The sequence below is a fragment of the Nannobrachium achirus genome, assembly GCF_963921795.1.
Source record: "Nannobrachium achirus genome assembly, chromosome: 13".
Taxonomy (NCBI): domain Eukaryota; kingdom Metazoa; phylum Chordata; class Actinopteri; order Myctophiformes; family Myctophidae; genus Nannobrachium; species Nannobrachium achirus.
The window spans coordinates 6,042,760-6,062,759 of record NC_137833.1 but is presented as its reverse complement, the minus strand read 5'-3'; the positions used below and the strand labels follow the sequence as shown (position 1 = coordinate 6,062,759).

At 44.7% G+C, this 20,000-nt stretch overlaps 1 protein-coding gene across 2 annotated transcripts in view; it reads right to left on the bottom strand.

Annotated features, from left to right (window-relative positions):
• The window catches only part of trim8a (tripartite motif containing 8a), a 42,696-nt gene extending 23,900 nt beyond the window's left edge, over positions 1–18,796 (bottom strand). Inside the window, exons 1-4 of one of the 2 annotated variants that reach the window (XM_080740152.1) lie at positions 18,612–18,796; positions 18,300–18,352; positions 14,529–14,813; positions 13,416–13,758 (exon numbers count right to left, since the gene is read on the bottom strand). In XM_080740152.1, the coding sequence (XP_080596278.1) occupies positions 13,416–13,758; positions 14,529–14,773 (588 nt within the window). In that variant the 5' untranslated portion in view covers positions 14,774–14,813; positions 18,300–18,352; positions 18,612–18,796. The remainder of the gene's footprint in view (positions 1–13,415; positions 13,759–14,528; positions 14,814–18,299; positions 18,353–18,611) is intronic. The other variant, XM_080740153.1, reaches the window with a different exon arrangement.
• Between the last annotated feature and the right edge of the window lie 1,204 nt (positions 18,797–20,000).

The following is a 20,000-nucleotide window of genomic DNA, read 5'->3' as shown; positions in this document are numbered from 1 at the left end:
TTCCTGTGGTCAGTGTGAGAGGGAGGCTACATGGTGCTATCATCACAGCTGCCTTCAGCACTCATGGGGAGGGTACCTCCTCCTCTTCTTACAGTGCTTTTTAACTAGTGTCAACCGATATATCGGGCACCGATATGCCCTTATTTGGTCATATAGGATCATATCGGTATCGGTGAAATGTCTCCCCGATAGAAAAAAACAACATGTGCGATGATGGCTTGTAACAAGCCTGGCTTGTCCTCACAGTCATCATCCCACACACTCAGACAGGCAGTTAGACATACTATACATGTCTCTGTGTCACTCTCTTTTTCTCAGACACCTTGACTTTAATAAAGACATTGGTTTAAGAAAGCACCTGTCTGTAGTACTACTGTCACTGTACCTTTGCATAATCATATTGGGGCAAAATCTTTGCACAATCCACACAGAAAAAGGTCAGTTTTCATTATGCATATCGGTGACTGTCCCCTTTCTCGAATTGATTATCGTATCGAACACAAAAAAGGACACTAATTTTAACAGCGGGCAACAGCGGGCAGCGGGCGGGCATATTTTTCAGAAGTGCGTTATTTGTCTATAGGCGTGGGCAACTACTGGCGATAGCAGCAGGCGGTGAGGCGACGGAGGTGGAATAGTGGGCGGAGGAACGTCCCCCGAAAAGATTAAAATAGTTTATCATCGTCGATGATATGCCAATCAAATTCATGTGTTGCTTTGTTTACCCAATGGAGGACGTACCGGTAAGGTAACGACGTCATTAACGTTCACTAGGAGGTTTTCATTTTCTGCCAGCTGTTAAAACGTAGGGTCACCCCCCCCCCCCCCCCCACCCCCACCCTCCAGCATACATCACACCAAACTCCAGACCACCACACCTCACCTCACCAAGCTTCTCCACCACACCTCCACATGTTCTGGTGTCAGCAGCACTTTGGGAGTTAAAGGGGAAGACCACCCATTTTCAATATTGAACTATGTCATTAATATGCCTTAGAGGAGTTTTGTGGAAATTTAAAAAAAGTTCCCCGTCTTCTGTGTTGCCTAGAACTGGAGGATTGATTTTGGGGTTTGTATTGCAAATGACAACTTGATGACATCACACATTGTACTTTACAATACAAACTCCCAAATCAATCCTCCAGTTCTAGGCAACACAGAAGGACTCCAGTCAGCCAGAGGCAGGGACGTGCTGGCCATTGGGAAAAGCGGGACAACTCCCGAACGGCCGGTTCATTCTCGGCTCGTCCAGGCCGGGCCATTAGGAAAAAATTAAACTGTTTGCACAAAAGTAAAAATTAAACTGTTTCTACAAAAGTAGTGAAAACAGCAGATCTACAAGCACACAACGCCTCGCATCGCGAGGCGTTGTGTGCTTGTAGATCGGCTGTTTTCACTAGTTTAAATCATTTTTTAAATGATAAATACAAAACAAACGGTTTTGGACATACAAGGTTTCCACCCAACAACAACGAAATATAGGCCTAATTCATGTAATTGGCCCACTGGCTTGTCACTTGTCATGATCTGAAATGGCAAATATTTGAGTAGCAGCAGTGCTATAGAGAGAGTTCTCTCTATAGCACGCAATGAGGGCCTCTCCAACTCTTTTTCCCGGGCTGAATCAGGGGCCCAGCATGTCCCTGGCCAGAGGACACCAACGCTAAACAGAGAAACATTACTGGAGCTAATTTGTTCTACCGCTCGGTAATAAAATGTTGCATCTGTGGAATGATAACAGTGAGGTTCACTTCACGCCTCAGTGGATACGCTGCACAAACAGCCGTGTTGACAGAAATCATTACGACGGGCCCCACGCCGCCAATCAACAACGCACACCGGTGCTGTTGGGGGAGGAAACAACATTGTACCGACGTTATACTTTTCAGAATTCAAGAGATCTACATTTCTACATTGTTGTACATTGTGTGTATTTCTACTTTACGTATAGGATTATTGTCTTTCTATTGTTTTTCTATTTCTTAAAGTGTATCACACAAAGATTGTGTCATTTTATTTCTGCCTCTTCTCTGGAAAAACAGTTAAATAAAAGGTTAAATAAAATAATTGACAACTAAATATAAAAGGTTAAAACTATGGAGATAAAAGGTGTCTGCCTCCGACAGCGACGGCATTAAACTATTAAGACCGATTCTACAAAATTTCTTTTTTTTCTTTTTCTTTTTTTTTTTACTTTGTTTATTTGATTTTCAAATGAAGCATTTAAGGCAATGAAGTCGTACAATAATAAGAGTAGCAGCTTCTTTTGTAAAAACATCAAATATACAACAGTGGTACAAGGATTGCAATTTTCACCCAAAACAACAATAATAAAAATATATAGGATAAAGAAAATAGGTCGTTACAGACAAGTGAGCACAAACAGTAGATCTGATATTTTTGAATAGCCAAAGTATGAATTAATGGTTAAAGTGGGTAAAACCTAAAGAGACAGATTCTTTCCAAGGTCTAAACGGGTTTATGTGTGATGTTCTCTGCTGCCTGAAACCTTGCTGCATGGATGGATGGATGGATGGATGGATGGATGGATGGATGGAAGGATGGATGGATGGATGGATGGGGGATGGATGGATGGATGGATGGATAGATGGGGGATGGGGGATGGATGGATGGATGGGGGATGGATGGATGGATGGATGGATAGATGGGGGATGGATGGATGGATGGGGGATGGATGGATGGATGGATGGATGGATGGATGGGGGATGGATGGATGATGGATGGATGATGGATGGATGGATGGATGGATGGGGGATGGATGGATGGATGGATGGATGGGGGATGGGGGCGTACACCTGCTTGTACACCTTCTGTTTAGAAGCAACAACCCTCACATTACAAAACCCTTACTAGTCTGTTTGTGTTGCACAGTAAACAACCCACACCTATTTGTTCCCACAGTCCCACCTGTTTACACACACACATGCACACATGCACACATGCATGCACACACACACACACACACACACACACACACACACACACACACACACACACACACACACACACACACACACACACACACACACACAGGCGTGTAAAGCGTGTGATTGGTTGTTTGTTGGGGTTCAGTGTGTTGTGTGTCATCATCCACCAGAGCCTTGGACCAAGACTGTCAGAGATTAAGGGTGCGTTGGGAAACCCGCACCGGGTGTGTGCTCAGTGTAGTGAGTGCAGTGGGCGTGACGTTGGAGAGTGCGTTCAGTGTGGCTTATTTACGAACGACCAGTTTTAACAGGCAGCTGTGTGCGAACTCTGAAGGTAAACTTTCTGAAAAGCAGCAGTTGCTGAGTATGCTAACGTAACGTTGCTATTAGGAGATGTAGGTCTAATTCACAACATTGGCATACTAGCTGTTAATTTACATGTTGATGTGTGTGAAACTATCAAGGCCAAACGACCAATTAAGCTGCAAGTGCTGTATTTTGCGGTCATTTCCTCCATTATTCACAGCTGAGAAGCATTCGAGACACGGCCATGAAAACCAACCAATCAAAACACCGCACCGACGCACCACACCGCCGAACCCCATCTTCTGAGTAGGGTTGGTGAGTGCGTGCACTCAACACACCAGTGCGCCGCGCACTGGATTTCCGAACGACAACGCACCAAGTGCACCGAATAAACGAACGACAACATGGCACACCAGTGCGTTGAGTGCGCATTTCCGAACGCAACCTAAACCTCTTCTTTATTAATTAAGTAGCCCATTAAAATCAGGAGAGCATCCGTGACGTTTTAGATTTGAGCTTTGTTGGCTATTTAAACATACCAGATATACAGCTTGTACATCTGGTATTTTTGAACATTTTTGAAGAACTACTGGTTTAAATGGCATTTGTATAATGGACCTCGGGCCATACCGAGTTAAACAAAGTAGAATACAACTAAGCTACTCTTCTTGCGCCTTAATGTCTATGTACTGTATTTACCAGCTGCTATGCTCACGCACCTTGCACCTTATTTATAATAGCTTATGCACATAATGTTCTTTTTCTTCCCTACCTCCGGTTCAGCCAATCACAAGCTTCAAAAATGAGTGCGGGTGTGGCTTTCCCTTAGCAAGCCAAGAGTTTCTAAACTCGCTTACTGTAAGTGGTTAAAATCTTATGCACAAAGGACCACTTCCACTGTGTGCCTTTATAAGAGTTCATATTCATGCTGCTTGGGTTCAAATCAAACCCTTGGAAGAGGGTGTGTCCTGTACACAGACAGAGGTATTCCACATCCTTTCTCTGATAAGTTCATATCCTTTCTCTGATAAGTTCATATCATATCTTCATTCCACGGCTCATCCCTGCACCATATGTTTATGAAGTTTCACATAAATCCTTGTGAGTTGAACTGTCGCGCCGCTCGACACAAACTGACACGAGACACACACACACATTCACACAACTAGCTTTGACCGTCTTTCTCTGATTCCCCTTCTTGTCTTAGATGCTACTTTACTATGCAGATATATTTTGGTCACATGCTTTTGTTACTTACACATGATTATTTTCAGTGGTGTAAGTGCATTTACTCTAGTAGTACTGTATTTAAGTACACTTTTGAGGGATTTGTACTTTACTTTAGTATTTCCAGTTTCCAGTACTTCTACTTCTACCCCACTACATCTCGAAGGGAAAATGCTGGAAGCAGCGGTGGCCGGGCGGTCGCTGAACCTCACTGAGTGGCCCGGCCCGTGAAAGCCTACCTTTATCGAGATTAAATCCGCCCAATGATCACTTTCCCCTTCGCTGTCCTATTTAGGAGCAGACAGACACCGGCGGGGTGAGCCAGGAAGCTCATGTTTAAATGAAGAGCCTTGAGGCTCAATGAACAGAGGGCCTCTTTCACAATGAACCGACAACTATTCCCCACATGTGATGTCATGGCACCGCCTGCCCTCAGCATTCTAGAGGAACTGAGTCACTCTCCAGGCCCAGATACCAGGGATGGGCAGATAACACACACACACACACACACACACACACACACACACACACACACACACACACACACACACACACAGCTACCACAGCACATGAGCCATGGCTTCCTGCTTTGGCCCCGCGCTCCAGAACCCAGGGGCGTCCATTGGGTATGGCAGGGGTATGGCAGCTGCATGTCTCTTTGTGTATCTGTGCTGGTTATTATGTTGTTAAATTACAGTAAAATAACTACAAATGCTAAATTTTACAAAATGGTCACTTTATCTTTAACAAGTATAATAATTATATTCTCCCCATCTTGACAAAATGGTAAATTCCCAGGTTCAGCTGCACAGGTACAATTCACGCGGCACGTTTACTAACATGCTAAGTTTAGCTGCACTTGAACAACAATTCCAGGCTGCCATATCCAGCCCAAGAAACCGTAGAAACCTGTGTAAAAAACGGTCAAAACCTTTTTTTCAGACATTTCAGACATTTTCAAACGTTTTTTTTCAGACATTGTGAAAATAGCCGATCTACATGCTCACAACGCCTCGCAGCGCGAGGCGTTGTGAGCATGTAGATCGAAGATAGTAGATAGAACCGTGATATACAAAATGTAATGCCTCTTTTCCAAGAGGACTCCCATCTTTGCCATACCCTAGCTTTTGATGAACTGATACCACTGTCCAGAACCAAGCCAAGGTGAGGTTTTGCGTGGGAAGCCCCCCCCCGAACAGTACCTCCCCCGCCCGTGTCTCCTAGGGATGAAATGACTTTTAAATGCATGTTCCTTTCCTCATTTTGAGTTGTGAGAGCAAACTATGACTGGGTTGTTGCCTGATTTATAGTCGGTTGCGTGCCGAGAATAGCACATCTACAAGCTCGCGATGTGCCACGGCGGTGACACGTTGACACGTGAGCTTGTAGATCGGCCGTTTTCAGGTGCACAACACCTGTGCGCAGCTAAGTACGAGTGGCCCTCTACAGTGAAAGGTGTCCTTTGAGAGGCAAGGAGACAAGTTTTGGTCCCATCCTAATTTACAGTACACTTTAAGACCGAATAAGACATAATATAGCCATAATAAGAAATAATGTGTTTGTAATTAGAAGTAATATGTTTTATTAGACAGAAACAAAGACAGAACAGCAGAAAGAGCGGACTGGCACGTCCCGTTGCGGTAAACTGCCGGTCCGTGCGGTGGTGGCTGCCGCGGTAGTTACCAGTGATGCCGGTCCTACCTACAGTTCCGTGCGGCGGCCGCCGGTCCTATCGCCGGGCGATGCAGCACGACTGATGGTCGAACTGCCGGTCGGCAGGTGCCGGTGCCAGAGAATGTATTTGCTCTTTCTGCTATTCTGTCTTTGTTTCTGTCTAATAAAACATATTAGTTCTAATTACCAACACATTATTTCTTATTATGGCTTTATTATGTCTTATTCTGTCTTAAAGTGTACTGTAAATTGAGATGGGACCCAAGTTTTACTGTCGATTCGAACATACAGTAAGCCGGTCGTTCCGTCTTTGTTTTTAGAACCTAAGCTGCCACAGTAGTACTGCCAGGGGAATTCGATTCCTTTAACTTTGTCTTTATTTTAGATTGCACGAATTAGACACTCCAAAATGAAACACAAATCCAATCAATTCAAAATCAAATACAATTTTTTTTTTCTCCATAAATCTCTCCTTTTTTGGACTTATACAATAACCATTTGTCCCATCTTTTTATTAAAAAGTCTGGGATATCGTCCCCTGAGCCAGTTCCTGGTAATTGCCTTTTTCGCAGCAATCAGGAGGATCTTAGTCAGATATTTGTCCCCGAATTCGATTCCTTTAACCGAAAATAGACCACAGCTACCCCTCGGAGGGCGACCTCGCGCTGCACAGCAGCAACGAGAAGAAGAAACTCAAACGACGTGAACTAAACGGTCCAAATCCTGCCCAGAGTCTGCGCTGCTGCTGGTCCCACGTTCATCACTGTAACACTTTTGCTCTCTCTCTCTCTCTGTGTGCGTGTGTGTGTGTGTGTGTGTGTGTGTGTGTGTGTGTGTGTGTGTGTGTGTGTGTGTGTGTGTGTGTGTGTGTGTGTGTGTGTGTGTGTGTGTGTGTCTCTTTGAGTGTCCATTGGGGGGAAAGGGGCTGGAAGCTATTGGAAGCCCACAGCTGGCCAGTGAGGAGCCTGGGGATGGGATGGGATGCGGTGTGGTGTGGTGGGTGTTGTTACGGGCGGTTTGGGGGTGGGGGGGTGGGGGGCAGGGGGGGAGGGGGAGAGGACCACTCCCATCTGAGGGCTCCAGTAAAAAAGGAACGTCTCTGGGCCGATCCTCGCGGAAAAGGAGGAGGAGGAGGGACTTCCTAAGAAGTACCGTACAGTATGACTGCTGGATGACTTGAGTCACCCTGCAAACACACAGTTGCGAAAGGAGACGGAAGGATGTTTGCGTGTGCGTGAGTGCGTGTGTGTGTGTGTGTGTGTGCGCGCGCGCGTGTGGACAGCTGCCGTGGAAAAGGGCTGAACAACACACATCTTTCATGCCAACAACAATAACTTCCAACCAATAAAAGTAAGTCTTATACGATTTGGAACTGCGCGCCGGAGCAGAAATGTTGCATAAGGGTGCCCTCACACCAAAATACCCATGAGAGTGGAATCCGCGTTCCGCCAATGCATTTCAATGAGAAGGGAGCGTTTTTTGCAGAAATCCTCTGCTTCACTCTCATTGAAATGCATTGGCGGAACGCGGATTCCACTCTCATAAGTACTTTGGTGTGAGGGCACCCTGAGTCCGTGACATTCTGACACCCAGCGCCACTATCATCATCATCATCATCATCATCATGGATATCAGGAGAACGGCAAACAATGGCACAAACAACGAATGTGACTGAATGTCACCATCACTGGCCCTGCTGATAGGGTGACAGCGATTACACACCTTGAGACATACCGTCTCCAAGTTGTGACAGAAGGAAGAAGGAAACTGAAACACAGATCTCCCGTTCACATTCAGAGCCCACTTAAAATATGTTATATTTTACACCATATAAACTATAATATATTTTATATGATATAGAAATGTTTATACTATATAATAATCGCAACCAGGGGGTGCAAATAGGATTGCATTTATATATATTTTTTAAATATACTGTCCAGACGTGGTTGTAAATGGTGTTGGAACAACAGAAGTTCAGGAGAGAGAGAAACACACCATGACTCCTCCCCCCTCTCCACCTACCTGCTCTCACGCCACCTACCTGGCCTACCTGGCCCTTGGCTCCGCCCCCTAGACTTCTACCTAGCTCTATTTATCCTCACTCTAACTTCCCAGAACCCCTCTAGCTTTTTCGTATCCCTCCACCACCCCTACACCACCACAGCCTTTTCTCCCCTCTCTCTCTCACTCTACCTTTCTCTCCTCTCCCTATCCCCCTCTCCTCCTCTCTCTATTTTCTATTCTCAGGTTCCTGCCGGGGGACCCCTACACCACCACAGCCTTTTTCCCCTCTCTCTCTCACTCTACCTTTCTCTCCTCTCCCTATCCCCCTCTCCTCCTCTCTCTATTTTCTATTCTCAGGTTCCTGCCGGGGGGTTCAGTCCACGTCGCCACTGACGCAGACGGTGCAGACGATTACGCCATACGACCCCTACCCCAAGACTCCAGGGTCTGCGACCCTCCCCGGAACCTACGCCCTCCCCAATCCCCCCTTTCCACTCCTGACTCATTACTGCTTGATTTCATTATTATCATTAATCGATTTCATGATCGTTTACACCATAGATCCATGTCTGCTCATCGATCACTGCTCATTATTTATCTGCCCTTTACTTCATTAAAACCTTTAAACCTTCATGGTGTGTTTCTTGTTAGCTAGTGAATGTGGTTATAATTGTAATGTGTGAGAAAGAGTCTAGAGTGAGATGTTGTAAACTCTTTAAAACGGCAATTAAAACACGTTTTCCTATCCAGCAATATGTTTAATCATAGGGGGGACGGTGAACTGAGAACTCCTGCTGTATAAAATAAACTAAAATTGCCGAACTACATGAGCATGTAGATTGGCTATTTTCACAATTTCTGCCTCTAATCGTTGACAATTTGGCCAATGTTTCATTTGTCATTTTAGAGGTATTAAAAAGTCCTTAAATTGTCACTTTAGAAATGTGCAGATACCCTCTATGCACTTAAACGTTGATTTGTTTGTTTACTGTTGAGTGAGAAAACAATGTTGCACATTAAGTCAATCATCTGGGGACCCCACAGAAATAATTTGGGGACTCCCCTGGGTGTCCCGACCCACAGATTGAGGACCACTGCGTTAGACAACAGACAATAATTCCTCCATGTGTCCTGGCCTGGGGACATCCTGGCCAAGCCGACAGGACAGCACACCTCATAAAAAGACCGTTGGTCACGCGGAGGCGTTTTGGACTCCAACTCACTCAACAGCACACATCTCTCTCTCTCTCCCTCAGTCCCTTTCTCTCTTTTCTTTACCCAGAGGTCTCCCCCGCTCTTTCTTTACGCCGACTCACATGAATGCTGCAGCACGACATTATGAACCTGTTTGCTGATGAGTGGAACAAACAACACGCAAGCAAAGGACTGCTCACTCTGGTCTGTTGGCGGTGAATACTCTACAGCTGAGCGAATTCATCCATGTTTATTTAAATGCTATCTACCATCTCGAGGACAGAAGTGCACCGTACCCTAAAATATTAGCACAATAAGAGGCAAATATTGTGTTTAGGTATTATCGTTCTAAACCTATGTTATTGCTGTTCTACATGCTGCCAACCGAATGAAGAAATCTTCACCTTTGCTCTTATGAAATATCCGAGACCATCAAGGGAAGATGCTTCTGAAGATACATAGTATTGTTAATTTGACCACTTCAAAATACTCTTTATTCTTAAACTAATAGCAGGGCTTGACATTAAGGCTTGTCCTGTTGTCCGGGACAAGCAATAAATCCTTCTGGACAAGCTCATTAAAAATGTACTTGACAAGTGACTTTTTGTTTAGCTTTTTCTGTGACGCTCCTGGCAGCTGTGTGGTGTATGCAGACTATGGACTGGCAGCTTTGTGGTGTATGCAGACTATGGACTGGCAGCTTTGTGGTGTATGCAGACTATGGACTGGCAGCTTTGTGGTGTATGCAGACTATGGACTGGCAGCTTTGTGGTGTATGCAGACTATGGACTGGCAGCTTTGTGGTGTATGCAGACTATGGACTGGCAATACTATGGAGTGGAGGGAGCAAGTCCTTCTAGCAGTCCTTTGGTTATTTATTCTATTTCAATGTCTGACTCCTATGCATGCATTTAAGAAAGAAATTACTGTGAAATGTCTTGTTTTTATGAAGTGACTTTAACTCATACAGGGCCAGATTTCCAAAATATGAATATGAATGTGCGCTTATAACGCCAGGAAATAGCTATTTTGTATCCCCCCAGACCACCTTAACCAGACCACCTTAACGAATGCACGTTCACCATACCATACCACCAGATGACCACTAGAGACCACCATACACCATACACTGACATGGTCCCATGTTAAGCCTGTTTAAATCCACATAACAGGATGAGACGCTGACTTGGTCCTCATTGACTTAACATGGACGGGCCGCCGGTCACCATTTCAGCTCAATACTGTTCAATTCGTGCTTGATCGTCTCAAACCACCATTGGTATGGGCATCGGGACGTATATAGATGCCACACAGAAAGTTTCAGAATCAAAATCCGACCTAGTGAAGCTACGTGAGGGTCGGATGGTTGCATTGAGGCTAACGCTAGCAGAGGCCTGTTGTCAACAGGAAGCCCTGGTTTAAAGGTGACGTCATAATCGTATCCTTTTTTTTCACGGTTTACGTGTGGACATTAGCTGAGGTAAGCTAACCATTTCGCTCCGTCTATAAACACATATTAAAAGCTTAAACAATGCTTTTATATAAAAGTCGCTCCGAGTCGCTCGGCACCAAACGCCATAGTGAACTAGTCGCTCGTAAAGTCGCTCGGCGCTAACTGAGTTAAGTGACTTTTGTGTCCGGAGACTCCAGACGAGTGAATGTAAAATGTAGGCCTACTTGTCCAAAATAGACAAGTGCCTCAAAATGTTAATGTCAAGCCCTGAATGACCAAGGTGTGACATGCTTCCATATTATCTAAATGACTGAAATCAGTCCAGGCGACCGAAGAACTCTAATCCATGCTACCTTTACCTTAACCTCGCCTACCAGGCTTTCTGAGAAAAAGCCTGGTGTTCGTTCACAACAGGCCGTTTGGTTTCCGCCTAGAGCGCGGAAACCACTAGAAGAAGCGGCGTCGCTTTGATTTGGTTCCCTCCGTTTGTTTCCCCAATACCTATTAAAATGCTCGAGTAGCCTAGTGTAGTCTTGCCAGTCGCTAAAAGTTGGACTAAAATATGCATAATTATACCAAACGAATTTTTTCAAATGCAAAACTACTCCGCATCAAGGAGTTTATTAGGTAGGCCCTAAAAGTGTGTCCTTGAGCGCAGGGGAATATTTTGGGTTAAAACTGAATCCGGTTTGATCTTTCCGGCAAATTGTAGTCCTTTGAGTACTACAACATGACGTTTTGTGGTTTCCGCTCCAGACCGGTTACAAACCCGAAAAGTGAAGAGATCCCAGACTACCTTTACCTTATCACAGCAACGTTTAACTGTGAGACGGGCCGAGAGCACTCGTCTCTCTCTCTGTGTGTGTGTGTGTGTGTGTGTGTGTGTGTGTGTGTGTGTGTGTGTGTGTGTGTGTGTGTGTGTGTGTGTGTGTGTGTGTGTGTGTGTGTGTGTGACCTTTTCTACATTTACTTATTAAAACATCCTGGAAACAGCTGTCAGGAGGAGTGATTACAGAAGTGAACATGAACAAACCAGAAGAGTGCATTCTGACAAGGAACCGCGCCGCGCGCACACGCACATGCACACGCACACGCACACACACACACACACACACACACACACACGTAATCATACAGTTCATTTCCTGTCGGCAACATATTGCGTCACAACACTGGGGTTGGCAGTGTGTGTGTGTGTGTGTGTGTGTGTGTGTGTGTGTGTGTGTGTGTGTGTGTGTGTGTGTGTGTGTGTGTGTGTGTGTGTGTGTGTGTGCGTGCGTGCGTGCGTGCGTGCGTGCGTGCGTGCGTGCGTGCGTGCGTGCGTGCGTGCGTGCGTGCGTGGCGTGCGTGTGTCATTGGACTCCATGAAAGATAAGGGGACTAATGAGAATGGTCTCGTTAATACTGGAAGTAAAGAGGCCTATTTGTCAAATACTGTGACAGTCACCTTTCATCGCAGAGAACACCAAATGAGTGAGTGTGAGAGCGCGTGAGAGTGTGTATGTGTGTATGTGTGTGTGTGTGTGTGTGTGTGTGTGTGTGTGTGTGTGTGTGTGTGTGTGTGGTTTCCTCCACCATCGGTGTATGAATGTGTGTATGAATGGGTGAATGTAATGCACAATCTACGTATTGTAAAGCGCTTTGGATAAAAGCCCTACTATATATGAATGCCCTTGTTTTTAACATAAATGCACCATTGTTCACCTGCTATCTCTCGGTGCGCTGCCAGATGGAGTTCGATCCCGGGCTCCCCCAGAGTTAGTGTGGAAGAGTCATTGATCAAGACTCTGAACCCCTAGTTGCTCCCGGTGAGCAGGTTGGTGCCTTGCATGGTTTCCTCTGCCATCGGTGTATGAATGTGTGTGAATGTAATGCACTGTAATCTATGCATTGTAATATGTAAAGTGCTTTGGATAAAAAGCACTGTATAAACGCACCATCTTACTATTAATTTAGCGAATGTCTGTCTGACCATCTGCATGCTGACATCACTGATACTAAACAGTGTACTAAACCCAAATTTGGAGATGACATCACAGACTGGCCTGGACACGGAACACCATCATATATGGGCATAAAAGAGAGCTAGACAGACAGACAACTGGACATGGATGGTGACTATTCTGCCCAACAGGCACCGGTCTGGGTTCTTCAACATTACTTCTGAGACTGCTACATTCAATCCCTCATCGCACACCCCCGGGCACAGGACTAGTATTTTTGCGACCGTCAGGTTGCACTACCCTCAAAACCTCCACCGGCTGTCTCAGTCATTTCTCACATGCCCCTCTTCTAGCGCCACCATGAGGCCGAAATAAATCCGCTTGGAAAACCGTTCAGGCATTCATGAGATAGAAGCCTTCAAAGTCTTCAAATGTAAACAAACATGGCTGCCATTTTGAAAGATGTGTTTGTTATGGGGCTAAACATGCAATTTCGCGATTGCGATCATGCCTAATACATTTTAGGCATTTTTGAAAAAATTAAAAAAAAGAAGGAAAAAAAAATCGGGAAACTCGGGCCATGGCAGTCTGGGGGTACTGAAATAACACGGGAAACTCGGGCTTGGCTATGAATGAGTTAAAAATAAATGCCTGGTCATTCACCTGCATCTCTATGCGCTGCGTGTCCACGTCTCTGACGGCGTGCCTCTGCCCGGCGCAGCGGGAGATGCAGCAGAACTGGCAGACGGCGCGCTGCTCGTCCTGGCAGTGCAGCGTGCGGTACTCCTCGTGGCGCGGGCAGGTCCACGCCCGCAGCTCCTCCACGCCCACCAGCAGGTGTCCCGGGCCCCCCGGGCCGGGCTGCTGCAGGTGCGTGTGGACGTGCTGCTGGCACATGGGCTCCTTGCAGCGCAGACACACCTTGGTGACGGGCAGCGGGGGGCCGCGGCGGCACAGCACGCAGTGCAGAGCGGCGGGGGCCTTCTCCGTGTTCAGAGCGTTGTACCTGGGGTGTTGATTTGGACCACAAATGTTTGATTTAGTTTTGGTGTAAGTAAGTAAACCTTGCCTGCTGAGCCATGAGGTCCATAGGGCAGTAGCCTATGTCCTGATTCTGATGAGGCAGCTTGAGGTACAAGTACACCCCTGGACATGACACTAGTATGTCACAGGGCCATTTTTGTGTGACGGCGTCAAAATGGTAGCTGCATGCCGAAAATAGCTGATCTACAAGCTCATAACGTGCCGTTCTGCGATGCTCTGTGAGCTCGTATATCAGCTATTTTCATCTTTTTATCTTTGACACCCATGATGACTCCACTAGTCCCTCCCAAACATTTTAGTCTATTTTTTATTCAGGTTTCCTCAGTGAAAAAGGGGCGTGTATCCAAAAAGCACCTCGGCTAAGGCAAGACCCACCCGCGGAAGCTTGTTTCCAGTGAGGACTTCGCAACGCTCGACACGGCGACTCGCTCGCTTCAGCTCGCTTGGCGGTGTCTCACGTGGCTCAAGTTCGCTTGAGCCGACTCAGCGCCGTTGGAAACCAGGGGGCCAGAATAGTAAATCTTCCCCCCCCCCCCCCCCCCCGACTTTCGTCACCTCCGCGCGGTCCAAGTGAACACAGTGGAGCGCTCCCTACCTCCGGTTCAGCCAATCACAAGCTTCCGCGGGCGAGTCTTACCTTAACCGGGGTGCTTTTTTGATACACGCGAACAATGGTAGTCAACAAACATTTTTCATCCGTTTTTAGTTGCCGAAATCAACAGTGGTTTGTACCTCTCCACGATGTTGGCCAGCTTGAGGTTCCTCTCCAGGCAGGGCTTGTGCTCGTACTCATGGCAGCACTCGGGACAGCGCACGCCACTGCCTGCCCCCGCTGCCTCCACCTTGGCCCAGGCCTGGGAGATGCATGTCTGGCAGAAGTTGTGTTTGCAGGGCAGCTGGATGGGCTCCTCAAAGACGTTCAGGCAGATGGGACACAGGAGCTCCTCCTCCAAGCAGAGCTTCCAGCTCTCCTCCATGACGTTCAGGTCAGGACCGCTTCCTCCCAGCACTGATGTCCTGTGACACAGGAGGACACCCCATTTTAAATTAACCCACTGGGAGAGTCACCGTCGCCGACATATCGTTATCGCGCCCAGTGGGAAAGGGCCTCAAAGGGATATTTCACTTAAAAAAAAAACATTTGGTCATTTTATCATCTAATCAGGCCTTTACCCTGAACAGTTTTTAATTTGCTTCATTCGATATTTAGATATTTGATGTAAATGCTATCAGGCCCCTCCCCGTCCAGGGTCTCTCCCCACACACACCCATTGTAACTTCAAACTCCATTTTAACCATGATAGATTCATTAAAAACACCCATTATTTTTTTTCTGGTGACTCATATTACCCTCCTAATATGTGAGCAGGCCATGTTTTTTCAATAACTTTTTTCAGTTATTTTTAATAATTCTTTGGGAAAATTGGGAAAAAAAATTTAACCATTATTTTATGCTTTAACTATTAAACTAGACCAGGTCAACCTGGTTGTGCCAGACCCCCTGTCTGTCATCATCATTTATGACATCATGCCTTTTGTAGGCATGTCATCATCATGTCATCATCATATATACCCTTTATATAGAAAACCCGGACAGACAGACCGACATTTGCTTATGTAGGCCTACCCATTTCATGGGTCTGGCAAAAATTGCAGAGCTACAAGCACGCAGTGCAGCACTCGGTGGAGTGCTGTGAGCTTGTATATCTGTGATTTTTGGCTAATGTTTTTTTAAATCCCAGTTAAGTGGGATATCATGCAAAAAAAAAAAAAAAAAGACTGAATAACTCTCAGTACTAATTTCTCATAACAATTCAATTATAAATACTAGCCCTTACCCGTTCAAAGATATGAGCTCCAAAATGATGTGCAGTGTGTGGGTTATGGGATGTGCACTGTGCATACAGTATATGAGGGATGGAAAGTAACTTTAACTGGTGCTTGCATGATAATATGTAGGAGCATCAATGTAAGAAATACCCGTTTCGTTTAATGGCTAACCCTAACCCTAATTTTTGCTCTACATGGCATCTCTATTCTCTACTGGCCAGGTGACAGGTGAGTGCACTGTAATTTTGCTGTTTGAAAGGTTATCAATTTGCATCCACATTATAAGCCAAAGATAGAATAGTCTTTAAACCGACAATTCTTATATCCAAACTAGAAATACTGTTCCTTCGAAACAGTGTGGGCTCGATTCCAACCCAACAAATAGGATACTTTAAGGTACTGTAAGGTACAGTACCCTACAGTATTGTACTGTACCTTACTGTACTGTACTGTACTGTACTGTACTCTACTGTACTGTACCTTACTGTACTTTACTGTACCTTACTGTACTGTACTCTACCTTACTGTACTATACTATACTGTACTCTACTGTACCGTACTGTACCTTACTGTACTGTACTCTACTGTACCTTACTATACTGTACTTTACTGTACTCTACTGTACTTTACTGTACTCTACTGTACTTTACTGTACTCCACTGTACCTTACTGTACTTTATTCTACTTTACTGTACTTTATTGTACTTTACTGTACTCTACTGTACTTTACTGTACTCTACTGTACCTTACTGTATTGTTTTGTACTTTACTGTACCTTACTGTACTTTACTGTACTCTACTGTAACTTACTGTACTTTACTGTACTCTACTGTACTGTACCTTACTGTACTTTACTGTACTCTACTGTACCCTACTGTACTGTACCTTACTGTACTGTACTTTACTGTACTCTACTGTACCTTACTGTAGTGTACCTTACTGTACTATACTATACTGTACTCTACTGTACCGTACTGTACCTTACTGTACTGTACTCTACTGTACCTTACTATACTGTACTTTACTGTACTCTACTGTAATTTACGTTACTCTACTGTACTTTACTGTACTCCACTGTACCTTACTGTACTTTATTGTACTGTACTTTACTGTACTTTATTGTACTTTACTGTACCTTACTGTACTTTACTGTACTCTACTGAACCTAACTGTACTTTTACTGTACTCTACTGAACCTTACTGTACATATTCTATGTGTTCTAGAGGTGTATATTGAGTGCATATACTGTAGGTTAACAATCCCAGATCACATCTGTCCTCCACTATGTCTATAACCAAGGCGTTCTTCTATGTGGCCACTCCAGACTGAGGAGTGGAGCATGACTTTTATTGTGTTTGTGGATCTGATTTGAAAATGCATCGGTTGTGATATCTCCCTGAAAACCAACAACAACCACTAATACGGCTGATTGTCCCTGCGGGTTCTAGGATATATACTGTAAATCCCATTGCCCGGGATCCTAAAACCTTATTCTTTTTAAGAACAATTTCTAAAACACTACAAAACATGTCTCAAAGACAAATACAAGCAAACGTCTTCACAGTAACACAGTAACAGTTGTTTGTGTGTGTGTGTGTGTGTGTGTGTGTGTGTGTGTGTGTGTGTGTGTGTGTGCGTGCGTGCGTGCGTGCGTGCGTGCGTGCGTGTGCACATTGTAGATCAACTTCATAGCAGTATTAAGTGGTCCATCTATGTTTTTTATTAATAATAAAATCTGCAAAGTAACAAGTAACTGAGGCTGTCAAATGCTGTATTTATAGTAGAGTATATGTAACAAAAATGGAAAGTAGAGTAAAAGTACCTCAAAATTGTACTGTAGGTACAAGTACTTGTATATACTTGAGTAAATGTACTTAGTTACTTTGCAGCACCACAGAACAGCCAATGACAGACAGGCCTTTAATCACAGCTGTCTCAATCAGTAGAGTGGAGAGGGACATTTATAGATATTTGTAGTTTTAACTCAGAATATATACATCACAAAGCTTAGATATTTGGATCAAATCAGAGAGCAGACCTGTGTGAACGCAATGATATAGATAGCATATCTGAAGTGTGAACACTGCAGCCACAGCGCCTTAACATAAACATGGGTCTATTATCCTTCTCTCCACTCACTAAACCCATTGGAAATGCATTGGGTGCTTAAAGTTAAACATTTTATTTTTTTATATTTATACTACAAAACATTTCAAAACCAAAAATACAAGCACACGTGTCCTCAGTAAGCTGAACACATAAAAATTTGAATGGTGTTGAAAGGTGTAAGCGTTTAAGAGATGAATCGCGCCAAAGTTTTGAGGATACTGACTGACTGATAGATAAATAATGAAGATAACATACGTGTGCTCGCCTTCCAGGCGAGCCCACAATAATGAATAATGTGGACAACACATTCAAGTCACAATAGGATAAATTGTGTAGTTTAAAGTCAAGTGACAACTTGCTCTGAAGATATGTGAGGCTCGCCCAATAATAAATTAAACAGCCAGCTACTATAACAACAAATCATCTTCCATATGATATCTCATATCCCGGAGCATTTCTTCAAACACAGCTGAATGATAATATTACATTTTACAGTCTATAAATCACTAATCAGCCATCTTAGATCTCTTCTATTAAATATTTAAAAATAAAAGCAACGTTACCCCACTATTTATCCTGCATGTCTTCCAGCAACCGTCCGTGTGTCCTTTTGCACCTAAATAATAAAATAATAAAATTAAATACCCGTAACGTGTGTGTGCAGGGAGAGAGAGAGAGAGAGAGAGAGAGAGAGAGAGAGAGAGAGAGAGAGAGAGAGAGAGAGAGAGAGAGAGAGAGAATGGAGATATTTAACAATGATTTAACTCTTGAGAGCGTAAAAAAATAAACCAAATGGACCCGTACGTGTCCATTTGGTTTCATTTTTACCCGTTCAAGAGTTAAAGATCTATAAATAAGGTGTCCGTTTGGTTTACCAGGATTTATTCACATGAGAGATCCACTCCTCCGGGCTCCGGGGGGTTTAATAATGATCGCTGCTCTTCAGATCCTGTCCGATCCTTGTTGTGATCATCAGAGTAGATCCAGTCTCCTTCGCGTTCTGGTCTCATGTGTTTGTTTTGTCGTGGACTCTTCTTTATAAACTATAGCCTACGATCGTCAAAAGGTTAAACAGGCACTGGAATTCAACTCCGTCCGCTGCTGCCTGTGTCTCTCTGACTGTGTGTGTGTGTGTGTGTGTGTGTGTGTGTGTGTGTGTGTGTGTGTGTGTACTGTCACACCGAGAGATAACGTGAGCCGTGTCATAGAAGCACCCGATGCGTGCTCGTTTTTTTTCCCAACGGGTCTCAGGCCCTAAGCTAGATGCAGAATAGATAACTCAAATCTTTGCTTCTGGGGGGGGGGGGGGGGGGGGGGGTCCCTGGAACAACATATTTCCGGGGGTCCGCGGCCCAAATACATATCATGTTGGGGGTCCTTGACATGACAAAAGTTTGAGAGCCACTGAAATAGCAACAGTTTTTCTTTTTCTAGCCCTATTCACGGCCCGCCCACTCAGCATCCCCCTGGTGCTGAAGTCACGTTTTGAAGGGGAAACCCCTACTAAAAAAGCTAACACAGAAATCGCAAATGTAATGCAATTTTCGAATAGTAAAGTATAAAATATGGCTAGCATGATCAAGAACACAAGATAATAAAAGGCACACAGCGTTATAATTTATTTTACCGTTCGAAATAATGATTTGTTGGCTTTATATTTCTGTTATAGTTTCCCCTTTCTAAACTGACGTCAGCACCAGGAATTTGCTGAGAAATTTGCTGAGTGGGCAGGCCGTGAATAGGGCTAAATAAGGTTTCTCAACTGTCATGTCAAGGACCCCCAAAATGATAATTGGCCGCGGACCCCCCATCTCCAAATCTTTTGTTGCAGGCCAGGGACCCCCAGCCAGAAGCAAGCTTTGAGTTAGAAATGTTCACTCTGAATTTGGGCCTTTCTTGCCTTAAGCTAGATGCAGAATAGATACCCGCAGCTCAGACCCGTTGGGAAACGCCAGGACATAGCAGCGATACATGAAGCGTACTGGGGGAGGAGTCCTTGCCGGGAGAAGGGGGTTGGAAAGGGGGCTGAGCGAAGACACCGAGCCCTGAAACATGACTGACGACCGTCATGGATCGCCTTCAACCTGGTGTTGAGCATTTCGCCAATTTGACACATAGACCTACGTCTACACAAACGTTCAAATATCAAAAATAACATTTTTACAAAAGGCTCAAGAATGGTAAAATGTTGTACGCTTAAAAATAATTACCCCCATCTCTCGTATTGTTTAATAAGAAGCATTTTAATCCGATTGACTGCCATT